At 49.3% G+C, this 11,909-nt stretch overlaps 1 protein-coding gene and 1 pseudogene across 2 annotated transcripts in view; one reads left to right on the top strand and one right to left on the bottom strand.

Moving 5' to 3' along the window:
* Positions 1 to 444: 444 nt before the first annotated feature.
* On the bottom strand, positions 445 to 542 carry LOC114632630 (annotated as a pseudogene).
* Positions 543 to 6,993: 6,451 nt separating this feature from the next.
* The window catches only part of Sp7 (Sp7 transcription factor), an 8,745-nt gene continuing 3,829 nt past the window's right edge, over positions 6,994 to 11,909 (top strand). The window contains exon 1 of one of the 2 annotated variants that reach the window (XM_028781213.1): positions 6,994 to 7,247. Coding sequence is in view for 1 of the 2 variants with exons in the window: in XM_028781212.1 (XP_028637045.1) it covers positions 7,724 to 7,744 (21 nt within the window). In the remaining variant the exon portion in view is untranslated. Of the gene's footprint in view, positions 7,248 to 7,630; positions 7,745 to 11,909 lie in introns of those variants that run through there. The other variant, XM_028781212.1, reaches the window with a different exon arrangement.

The following is an 11,909-nucleotide window of genomic DNA, read 5'->3' as shown; positions in this document are numbered from 1 at the left end:
TGTGTGTGTGTGTGTGTGTGTGTGTGTGTATGAGAGCAGGTGCCTGCAAAAGCCAGAGACATCAGAGCTGGAGCTGGAATTATAAGTGGTGGTTGTGAGCGACCTGATATGGGTAGGGAGGACCGAACTCAGGTCATTCTCTAGAGCAGTGTATGTTCATTATCACTGAGTCAGCTCTCCAGTGAGTGCTAAAGATGCTAATATATTTCGTGTGACAGATTTCGGGGCATACTTATTCTCTAAAAATAAAAATATGGAGCTGGGCAGTGGTGGCGCACGCCTTTCATCCCAGCACTTGGGAGGCAGAGGCAGGTGGATTTCTGAGTTCGAGGCCAGCCTGGTCTACAGAGTGAGTTCCAGGACAGCCAGGGCTACACAGAGAAACCCTGTCTCGAAAATAAATAAATAAATAAATAAATAAATAAATAAATAAATAAATAAAATAAAAATATGGAACATTTCATGAACTTGTGTATCATCCTCGCGCAGGGGCCATATGGATCTCTGTGTTCCAAGTTTTAATACCGGCTATAGAAGGGAACACCTGGGGCTTTTCCCAGAGACTGAGAGGGTCTTAGTTCAACACTGACCTGTAGATACTCAGCCAGGGTAGCTTTTCATGTTCCCAGGTACACCTGTTTTCCTGTTTCCTCCCAGGTCTTCCTCCCAGGCCCTCTCTGTCCTTGCTTCTTCTCTCTCTTGTCATAGGCTCCCTGAAGCTGCAGTTTCATTTCAAGGCTCAGATATCAACCAAGGAAACTGAGGTTCAGTGAAGAAGGGAACCAAGAGTTCTCTTGCTGCTGCCAGGAGACAGAGAACCTGTATTTGTGTATACATACTTGTTGGGGTGAGGGATTTCTTTTCCATGATGTCTTGGATAGAATTTGTCTCCCTAACCCCTTCATGTGCCATCGGCTTTGCCTCTGAGCTGCAGACTCCTCAATGTCAAATTAAAATGCTCGACAGAGGCACTAGGCAGTGTCCAACTCCTGAGCCCAGAGTAAGTTCTTCCCTTGACCCATGGAAAGTGTCTCTGGTTTCCAGGGATTGCTCTTCAGTTCTGTCAGATTAGCAGCTGTTCTTGTCTGTGTCCCTACTGTGTGCCTATTTTCTGTTTCCCTGTCTTTGTCTTTTCTGGTTTTTTGTTGGTTTTGTTTTAAAATAAGTTCTTTATTTCTTTATAAGGAAGGGGCATGTGCCACAGCACACATGTGGGAGGGGGGCGGTCATTGGACAATTTTCAGGAGTCAGTTCTTTCCATATGGGTTCTGGGGCTCAAACTCAAGTTTTCTGGCTTGGCAGAAAGTTCCTTCCCCATGGAACTGTCTGGCTTATCTCTATTTTGGTTTTTCAGACAGATGTCACACTAACTCATATTGGACCAGAACTCAGTATGGAGCCTAGGATGGTCTGGAACTTTTGACAATCCTCCTGCCTCAGCTTCCCGAGTGCTGTGATTATAAGCATGGGCCAGCACACCTGGCATCCTTTCTTTTTGAGATGTGTTTTTACCATGTCTTCCAAGCCAGCCTTGAACTCATGATCCTTTACCTCCTCGTAACTGAGATGTTAGTCTCTTACTCTGTGTCTGGCTCCTTTTGTCTTTCTGTTTTCCTATCTCTGAGTGTCTTAGATTGCCCGTCATTGAAGTCACCACTGGAGGGGAGGGTTGGGGCTGGGTGCTTTGGGGGTGGGTAGTGGCCAGCCAGACTAGGGCCCCGGGACATGAGCGCAACTTTCCAAGCTTCTCTTCCAGGCCCCTGTGGTTGGGGAGCTCCACAGAGGGAGAGATGAGTCAGGGCCACAGAGCAGGGGGGCAGTTGGGTGGGGGTAGGAATGCCTGGGGTTCCCCAGAGCTGAGGAGTCTGCTAAGGCCATCTGAGTCTCTGGATTCTATGGTGTGGGTATTAAAGTATCAAAGGTATTAAAGGTGGCTTCTACTCTAGTAGGAGGGAGAAAGAGCGACATCTTCTTGATGCCTATTTTCAGATTTGCTTATTTGCCTTCTCATATAGCCCAGGCTAACCTTTGACTTCACTATGTAGCTGAGGGTAACTTTATAAACTTGTGATTCTTCTGTCTCTATTCTCCCGAGTATGGGATCACTTGCCTGTGTGGAGATGTGCTGATGTGGGTTCACGGGGAGTGTCAAGGTCATTGAGTCTGCATGGATGTGTGTGTGAACTGGTGCGTATGCATTTGTGCTGGTATGAATGGGAATCAGGGAGCCTTAGGGTTAAGTGTTTGTATGTACAGCTGTGAATCGGTGTGTGTTAGTGTGGATGTCTGCATATTACCCTATGTGAATGGGTCCTGTGTTCTCCGGGAAGTGTGCTAGTGTGTGTACCTGACTGGATGTTATTCATCGGGCATGTGGGGATACCTTTCAATCTCATGGGTTCTGTTCAGTTCTCTCTGCTGAGTCTCTCTGAGCAGCCAAATCTATAACAGTTCCAAGGGAAGAGCCTAGGGGTCCCCTTGGATTAGCGATTTCAGAGACAGCTCCACCTAAACAGGTGGGCACAGGCAGAGGTTGTGGAAGAAGGTAGCTCCCCTCAAGGAGCAGGGCACAAAACCTTTCATTCTCCCCGTTTCGTCCCCCACCCCACCTTTCTGAAGAGATACAAAATCTTTAGAGAGAATGGAAGGCAGGTTCCAGATTCAGCCCCTCTAGTGTAGGGAAGCCCACCCTGGATCTCTCAAGGGAGGGAGGAAGGGAAGGGAGTGGTCCCCGTGGTCCCCGTGGTCCCTGCGGTTCAGCCCAGTGCTGGCATTGGAAGATCAGAAAGGCACCATCCACCCTTCAAGGGACGTCCATCTCAGAGCTCAGCGTCTGGGTGGCCATGGGCGGAGGCTGAGGGGCCCCCAGGGTGGTGGGGGGTGGTGGATAGAAACCAGATGCCTAGGGGATTTATACTGGAAGGGCCAGAGCCGCAGCCTCTACCCGCCCCTGCCACATGGCGCCTCTGCCTGGGCTGCCCCACCCCCTGGGAGGCTGGGCTGAGGGAGGCCTGTGAGGGTAGATGTAGGTCCTTGGTAAGGGATTCCTTTTGCTGCCCCCAGCCCCTGAGGGCACCGGAGAGTCGGTGGGGAGCAGGGATACCAGGTCCACAGCTGGCTTGCACTACTGTCTTTAACTGGCATTCGAGGGAAGTCAGAAACCAGGGCCTGAGGGCACTGGGTGATGGTGGCATCTCTGAGCTTTAAGCAGCCCTTTGCCCGGCTCCAGGAGGCTTGTCGGTGTGCTTTTTCTCTACCAGGTTTCTGGCTCTTACATCTTCCGGGGACCCTGCTCCTTTTGTTTCTTTTCCTAACATTGTTTGGATTTGACTACCTGTATCCCTTCCCACAAGGCCGACCCTTGCCTTAGCTCAACCCCTGAGTCTTTCCTTTCATCTCTTTATCCTTCCCTTGCTCCTTCACTCTTCCGTGTCCAGCCAGGTCTGAGTGCAGACTGCATCTCTTACTTTGTCCCTAGGGTCTAGAGTTGCCTCCTGCCTCAGTTTCCTGACTGGTGTATCCTCTGTTTGTCTAGTGATGCAGTAATTTCTGGAAAGCTTCCTTTTCTTCTTTGCAGTTTCTTAGCTAAAGCCCTAGAAATTCAGCTAACACTTTGCCTCAGAGTCCTGCTCATCACCCCACCCCCCATGGACAACTACGAGGTCATAGGAACATCCCACCACGGGCACTTCCTTTTGGGCAGACGGGTGGGGTGGCCCGTGTAATCATCGGACACAATTATGCCCTATTTATACTCCGTCCCCGCCCCCCACCTGCTGGCAGCTTTACCTTCCACCTCCTCCGGACCGGTCACTCCTCCAGCTTCCCTCCCCCCCCTTCTGAATCATTGTGTCCCATTTTTGTTTCTTTGAGTTTCTTTCTGTTTCTTTTAAGGTGTTTTTTGTTGTTGCTGCTTTTTCTTTTGTGCTCTCTGTTTTTGTTTTTTGGATTTTTTTTTTTTGTCCTTTTCAAAGCCAGGTGTCTGAAGTGTTTGTTTGTTTGTTTTGTTTCTTTTCTTTCTTTCTTTCCTTCCTTTCTTTTTTTTCCTATTGAGACAGGGTTTTTCTTTTTTCTTTTTTTTTTTTTTAAAGGTTTATTTATTTATATGAGTACACTGTAGCTGTCTTCAGACACACCAGAAGAGGGCACTGATCTCATTACAGATGGTTGTGAGCCACCATGTGGTTGCTGGGAATTGAACTCAGGACCTCTGGAAGAGCAGTCAGTGCTCTTAACCGCTGAGGCATCTCTCCAGCCCGAGACAGGGTTTTTCTATATAGCCCCGGCTGTTCTAGAACTTGATGTGTAGACCATACTGGCTTCGAACTCACAGAGATCCTCCTGCCTCTGCCTCTGCTTCCTGAGTGCTGGAATTAAAGGAATTAAGTTTCAGGCAGGGCTACATAAAAAATACCATACTGGCCTTTTACAATTTTTATTTACTTTATCTGTCTATTTATCTATCTATCATCTATTTATTTATTGAAACAGGGCCTCACTATGTGTCCTTGGCTGGCCTGGAACTTGCCATGTTGACCAGACTGGCCTCAAAATCATAAAGATCTGCCTGCTTCTGCTTCCCAAGTACTGGGATTAAAGATGTGCACCACCACACCCCAGCTCCTCTTCTATGCTAATACCTTTCAGGTTCTCTTGGACTGCTTCCCTCGCTCTGTGTGTCCTCTGGTCCTTCTGTTTTTTTTTTTTTTTTTTTTTTTTTTTTTTTTTTTTTTTTTTTTTTTTCTTTTGCTTCACTCCTTTGTCTGACAGCTACCTGGCTCCAATACTTTCCTTGAATGTTGGGCTCACAGGGTTTCTTTGTGAAATTGTGTGTGTGAGTGTGTGTGTGTGTGTGTGTGAGAGAGAGAGAGAGAGAGAGAGAGAGAGAGACAGACAGACAGACAGACAGACAGTGGATTAAATTCAACCCAGGGTTTAGCATGCACTTTGTCACTGAGTTATATCCTCAGCCCTCCTGGGAGTTGGAACCCAGAACTCTTGAACCCTACCTGAATGCTGCTTCTGCTTGCTGCTTAAACTGCCATGTTCCTGAGCCTCCATCTCCTCTCCATCTCTCTGGTTTTTCTTTGAAGAGCTGTAAGGTCAAAAGCAACAAGAAAGTGGGTACTCTTCCCCATGAAGAGAAATTGAGGGTTGCTAGAGAGTAAAGAGTGGGAAGGGTCAGGCAAAATTGGCTGAGAACAGAGGGTGATGGTGGGCTGCCCTGCAGTGATTGGGCTGCCCTGCAGTCCTCCTCCAGACCTCCTCCCAAGACAGCCCCGCTGTGGAACCACTTAGCTATCCAGCCTTCTCCCATGAACTTATCCTAGGGTCGAGGTATCAGTTAATAAATATTTTAAACTTCCCTCTCCCATCTTGACTGAGATTCCTTTTTCTTTCTCATTGGGATTGGATGCCACAGTTGGAAGTCCTGATTAAGCACTAGCCTAAGTTCTTTCTGGAGTAAGCAGAGGGAGTTGCTCCCATTGAGAAGAGAGCAGGAGATCCCACCCAGGGAAGCAAGATGACTTAAGAGAGAAGCTACCTGGCCGGGCGGTGGTGGCGCACGCCTTTAATCCCAGCACTTGGGAGGCAGAGGCAGGCGGATTTCTGAGTTCGAGGCCAGCCTGGTCTACAGAGTGAGTTCCAGGACAGCCCGGGTTACACAGAGAAACCCTGTCTCAAAAACCAAAAAAAAAAAAAAAAAAAAAAAAAAAAAGAAATTAAAAGAGAGAAGCTACCTATTGAAGGGTGGAAATTAAATCTCTAGCTAGGAGGGCGTCAGGGATAGCACCTGGTGACTCGGAAGGAATGATAGAGACCAGAGTGTTCCTTTTGGGGGAGATTGATCCTAAGAGTCTACGTGTGGGTGTGAATGAATTGCTCTGCCCCTCAGATCTGCTTGCCTCAAATCATCTCCGGTTCCAGGATCTGTCCTGCAAACTGAGGTGGGCCTAGGTCTCATTGCCTAACAGTGAAATTGAGGCTGCCCTCCTCTGCAAACCACAACAAGGTCTTCCCGCTCTCCATCACCTGCTCCAGGCTGGCTCTAGATTGTAACTCATTGACACTGAAACACTGACATTGCAGTAGAAAAAAGCACACTTGGCATATCATCCCCCCTACTCCACACAACACACACACATACACACACACATACATATACACATGCATATACATACACACAAATGCATGCTCACTCATGCACACACACATACACATACATATATACACACAGGCACACACACATAGGCATATACATGCACACACACGCACACATATGCATACACATATATACAAATGCATACTCACAATGCACACACATATGCATACACACTCACATATGCACACACATACACACATATACACACAGACACACACGCATACTTGTTCATACAATACATATACACACACAGGTACACACAAATGCACACTCTCACATACACACACATACATATACACACATGCACACATATACAGATGCACATATACACATGTGTGTGCGCACGCACCCATATGCAAACGCACAGACACACACACACACACACACGGGAACACACATGTGTGCACATGCATGCACGCGCGCATGCGCGCGCGGGCACACACACACACACACACACACGCACGCACATGCACATTGCTATTCTGATCTAGTGGTGGCTGAATGAACAAAAAGTCTCCATCACCAGCTTGGGGGGTGGTAGGTGGTAGTGTAGGTGCCCCCATTGTGTGCTCGCTGTATATGATGACTTTGTGTTCATTCATCACAGTGACAGTCCCCATGTGGGTAGCAGAGAGTACGTATGCGTGCATCATCCCCGTGTTTGCTCATGAGTGTGTGTGTCAGTGTGTTCCAGTCTTTCTGTGTGAGTGTCGTCCCCAATCCCCCTCCTCCCCCCCAGATCTCTAATTAGTGGTTTGGGGTTTGTTCCTTTTCCCTCCTGTTCCTTCCCTCAGCAGCGCGGCAGCGGCGGCGGCGGCAGCCTCGGTGGTAGCAGCAACAGCAGCAACAGAAGCAGCAGCAGCAGCAGCAGCAGCAGCGACAGAAGCTGCCGCGCCACTGAGTAGCAGCAAGGACTCTTTGAGTCAAGAGTAGGATTGTAGGATTGGATCTGAGTGGGAACGAGAGTGAGCCGGTCTGAGAGAGGAGCGGATCCCTCCCAGCGCCCTCGGGGCCACCCATTGCCAGTAATCTTCGTGCCAGACCTCTTGAGAGGAGACGGGACAGCCAACCCTAGCCTTCCCAGGTACAGATTCTGGGCAGCTCTGGGGCACTGCCCATAGATGCCTATTGGATTTCTAGGGTATGTGGGACACCTGGGTCTACCAACCCCTTTCACCTTTCCCCGTAGCGCCCCCAAGGAAGCTCTGACAACTTGCCCGTATTCCTGCTTCCCACCCGATCCCTGGGCACCCCCTTTTCTCCTCTCCCTCCCAGATCCCTTCTTTGGGGGGAGCTCAGCAAATGGAGCAGGAAATTTGGACCCTCTGCCTCCCTCTCTCGCCTTCCTCATTGGATCCGGAGTCTTCTCCGCTGGGAAAGCTGTAATTAGAGGGAGGATCCCTACAGACAGAGAGCAGCCCCCCCCCCCAGTTCCTTCTAACTTTAGATCTCTTCTCTCCCATTCTCCCATTCTCCCTCCCTCTCCCTTTTCCCTCTCCCACTGGCTCCTCGGTTCTCTCCATCTGCCTGACTCCTTGGGACCCGGTCCCCAGCCTGAGGATGGCGTCCTCTCTGCTTGAGGTAACTGTTCCCTCCTCTTCCTTAAGAAACCAGCTACAATCTTCCTGGTTCTAATCCATGCCTACCCCACCCCCTCGGCTCACAGAGACAGTAGCTGTAATGCTAGTCACTTCCAGTGTCCTTCTCATGAAGAGGAGGAGTAAGGTCCTGGGAGGGGCAAGCAGAGGGTACAAGCAAGGAAGGGAAACAGAGCCAGGGGTCAGAGGGCAGTCAAAGAAGAAAGCCAGGACTCCTAAGGCTAGCTAAGCCACTAACCGTGGAGAAAGGAAGGAGAAGAGATAGGCAGGGAGAACAGGTAGGCTGACAGCCGATGGTGTCTGAGCAGGGATGGAGAAGCCTTTGGCTACTGGTCTTTGGGTTAGGGGGACCCGTGTCTAGGGCTCCCACATTAAGCAAGATCTGGTCAGGTCTGTGTTTAGGAAAGAGCCTGGCCTGTGAGCTGGTGTGTGAGAGAGAAGGAGGGCAGCCCTGCATGTGGGGGGCTGGCCAGGGGAACTGAGCCCAGGACTGAGAGGGAAGCAAGGAGGAGGGACAGGGTCTGAGGCCGCTTGCCCGGCTCACAAATATTTAGCTTTCAGCCAAAGACAAACTAAGCTCTATTTTGGGAGTGGGAGGCTCCAGGGAGGACTGGGCCACTTCCCCTCCAGGCTGGGACCCCAGCAGCGGTCCCTTGCCTCTCTGGTTCTGAAGATGGAGAGAACCAGGGTACTATGTGGGTGTAGGATCTTGAGAAACCACTAACTTTGTCAGGGCTTCTAGGGGACCCAAGGCACAGAGTCGGAAGGAAGGACTCAAACCACTCAGAGCCTGAGTTCTTCTGTATCTTCTGATGTTTGTGTCATCATCTCTAGGCTGCTTTCAGGGTGTCTCTGGAGGATCTGGGGTGAGACAATACACCTTAAATGCCAGTGCCCTCCAGTATTGTCCTACAGAATTGTCCTTATTCTTGAGGTCTTATTTCAGTCCAATATAGTGACACAAATCTTTAATCTCTTTAATCGAAACACCTGGGAGGCAGAAGCAGAAGCAGGTGAGTTCAAGGCCAGCCTGATCTACATAGAGAGTTCCAGGATAGCCAGAGTGACATCAAGAAACCCTGTCTCAAAAACAAAGCAAAACAACAAAATCTCCGTTCTGGGTGCCCTAACTCAGGTCCCAGGAGTGACTAGTCTTTGCTGATTGACTCATCAGAAGGCTGACTAGTTCAACCTGAAGGAGAGGGTGTGTGTGTGTGTGAAACCTGAAGGAGAGGGTGAGTGTGTGTAAGTGTGTGTGTGTGTGTGTGTGTGTTTGCCAGCAGGAGGCTTTTGGACTTAAGGGTCCACTGACTTACGTGTGTTAGATACAGTTATACACATTGCTGACTGTGTGTGCCTGGGTGTGTGTGTGTGTGTGTGTGTGTATAGCACATAGGTATGCACAAGAGTGCATATACGCATACAAGTTGAATTGTCTTAGTACTTAGTCCAAACAAGAAATGGTGTCTGCAAGGCTATGAGACAATGAGTTTATGACTGAGTTTGAGGTAGTGGCGTACAAGCCTCTGGGTGGACCGGCTCTCTAACCAGATATCCCAGGTACAGAGATCTACTTTCAGCTGCATTGTGTACAAATTGTTACCATGCCCTTTTCCCCAACAGACTCTAACTTTACTTATTATTATGTATATGTGTGACTATGGGCACATGTGTACCATTGCTCCTGTGTGGAGGTCAGGGGAAAACGTTTGGGAATCAGTTTTCTAATTCCATCTTGGATTCTGGGAATCAAATTCAAGTGCGCAGGCTTTCCTGGGAAGCTGCTGAACCGTTATCATTATTGTTATTGTTGTTATTAATTATTTTTACTCAACAGGTTTTATGTTGAGCCACCACTGAAACAATAGTGTTGAGAAAGTAAGAGGAAAGAGATGCATATAAGTCCTGGGTCCGCCCAGGGCAGGGACTGGTGTCAATGGATATCGTGCCTGCCCTGCCAACGTGGCACTAGTGCCTGGGGGAGGGGCAGTTCAGAGACTTTCTGGAAAGACACAGGCTTGGGGAAGCATTTGGCAATAGAATGTATCATGGTACTATAGAAACCTGACGCTAGGCTTTCAGGTCCCCCTACCCCCTGGGAATAGGAGATTCCCTAACGTAAAGACACCCTGGTCTCTACATTTCTTTTCTTTTTCTTTCTTTTTAAGTATTTATTATCTATTTATGTATTTATTAATTTTGAGACAAGGTCTTTCTTCATATCCCTGGCTGTCCTGGAACTTATTACGTAGACCATGCTGGCCTCAAACTCACAGAGATCTGCCTAGCTCTGCTTCCCCAGTGTTGCGTTACCTGGCAGTTTCTGTTTCTTTTACCTAGTTTTTAGGATCCTGGGTTCTTTATCTCCTTCCGGATCACTCTGTCTGTTATGAGTCCATTCTCCAGCAGTGGGAGGAGCTTGGGATTCAGAGAGGGACTCAGCTGTTGGGGGTAAGGGGATTTGGGAAGAGGGAGAGATGGGGGGGGGGGACATGAGGCAAGGAACTGGGAAACTCTAGAGACAGATACAGCTCAGTGCTAGGGTGGTTGCTCAGCAGGGAAGGGACCTGGAGTTCAATTCCTAGCATAGTAAAAGATACTTATAATAAAATAAACTAATTTTTAAGAACTATAAAGTTGGGTGAATGAAGGAAGGTGGGAGAAAGCTGGGAACTAGGAACAAGGACCCTGGGTATTCAACATATGTAATGGCGGTCTCATCTCCCATCCTTCCTCCTTCCTCCCCTCCCTCCCTGCCATCCTTCAAGACAGGGTTTCTTTGTATAGCCCTGGCTGTTCTGGAACTTGCCCTATAGACCAGGCTAGCCTCAAACTCAGAGATCTGCCTGTCTCTGCCTCCTGAGCCCTGGGATTAAAGGTGTGGGCCATCACCTCCCAGCTCAGCTATTTTCAGTTTTTGAGACAAGGTCCCACTAGGAATGTCCTGGAACTCAGGGTTAGCGCTAGGGTTATAGTTAGATTACTTGGACCACAGAGATCTGCCCTCTTGCCTCTGAGTGATGGGATTATGGGCATGCACCACCATGGGAGGCTAAACCTTTTATTTTCTAGGGTGGAGGAACAAGGATAGGGACCAGGAAACTGGAAAGTGGGTATCCTGGGTACTACAAGGCAATACATACGATCAGGTATAGGAACGCATGCTCGGATCCCGGAACCCCTTTCCTTACCCTTCACAGAGAGAGCAATCAGCCAGAAAAGGAAACTGAGGATATGAAGGGACTTAACCTTCATTGCTTGGCTCTCAGAACAGTCCAGTACTTTGGTTTTTCTTTCTGGCCTTCAGGGACGGGGTTGGCCTTGCTCCCCAAAGTCGGGGTCTCATGTCAGCCTAGGGTTGGCTGTCTTCTTTCACCCCTCCCTACCTCCCCACAGATGGGTGGGGTCCCTGGGCTTGGCTGAGGCCCTTGTGGCTACAGTGTGAGGGCCGGGCAGGCGGGGGACCGCGTCGGCGTTTTTAAAAATAAACCGACCGCAGGGAAGCCACCGGAGCTGGAGCCGAGCAGGGCCATGCTGGGCAGAGGGGGGAGGGGGCAGCAGCCAAGGGGAGAAGGAGGGAGGAGTGGCCTGGTCGGGGGTTTTCTGGGGCCCATCGCCATGGTGGGTTTCTCTTGGGTGGGAAGCCTACGCTGTCCTCCTGCCTGTTTCTTCACCTCCTGTGTTTTCCTTAGCTTTTCTGGCCCAGGATCTCTTACCACCTCTCCTTTTGTTTATTCTGCTTTCCTAGCTCTCCCTCCCTTTTGTCTTTTAAAGTTCCTGTCCATTTCTGCCTCGTAATGCAAACTTCTCTCCCTTAAGGTCCCTCCTTCTCTGTCCCGCAGAGAATTGCATGGCTGTTCCTCAGGCACAGCGGACTTTGTGCCCCCACGCTTTTGAATCTCATGTGTCTTTGACCTCCCATGCTGCTACCTCTCCTTCATACTAAGTTTGACTCCTGCTCCTACCAGTTTTCCATTGGCTTGGGGCCATTAGAGGATCCAGGGAAAATCTTCCTGGGAAAGCCCAGGTGTGTACTGTTGGACAAGGTTTTGGTGGCTCTTGTTGGGAGCCCATAGAATTGGATTGGCAGACCTGTGAGAGAGAGAGAGAGAGAGAGAGAGAGAGAGAGAGAGAGAGAGAATTTTTCT

Source organism: Grammomys surdaster, unplaced genomic scaffold (genome assembly GCF_004785775.1).
Source record: "Grammomys surdaster isolate TR1022 unplaced genomic scaffold, NIH_TR_1.0 374, whole genome shotgun sequence".
Classification (NCBI taxonomy): Eukaryota; Metazoa; Chordata; class Mammalia; order Rodentia; family Muridae; genus Grammomys; species Grammomys surdaster.
This window is presented reverse-complemented; position numbering and strand designations above follow the sequence as displayed.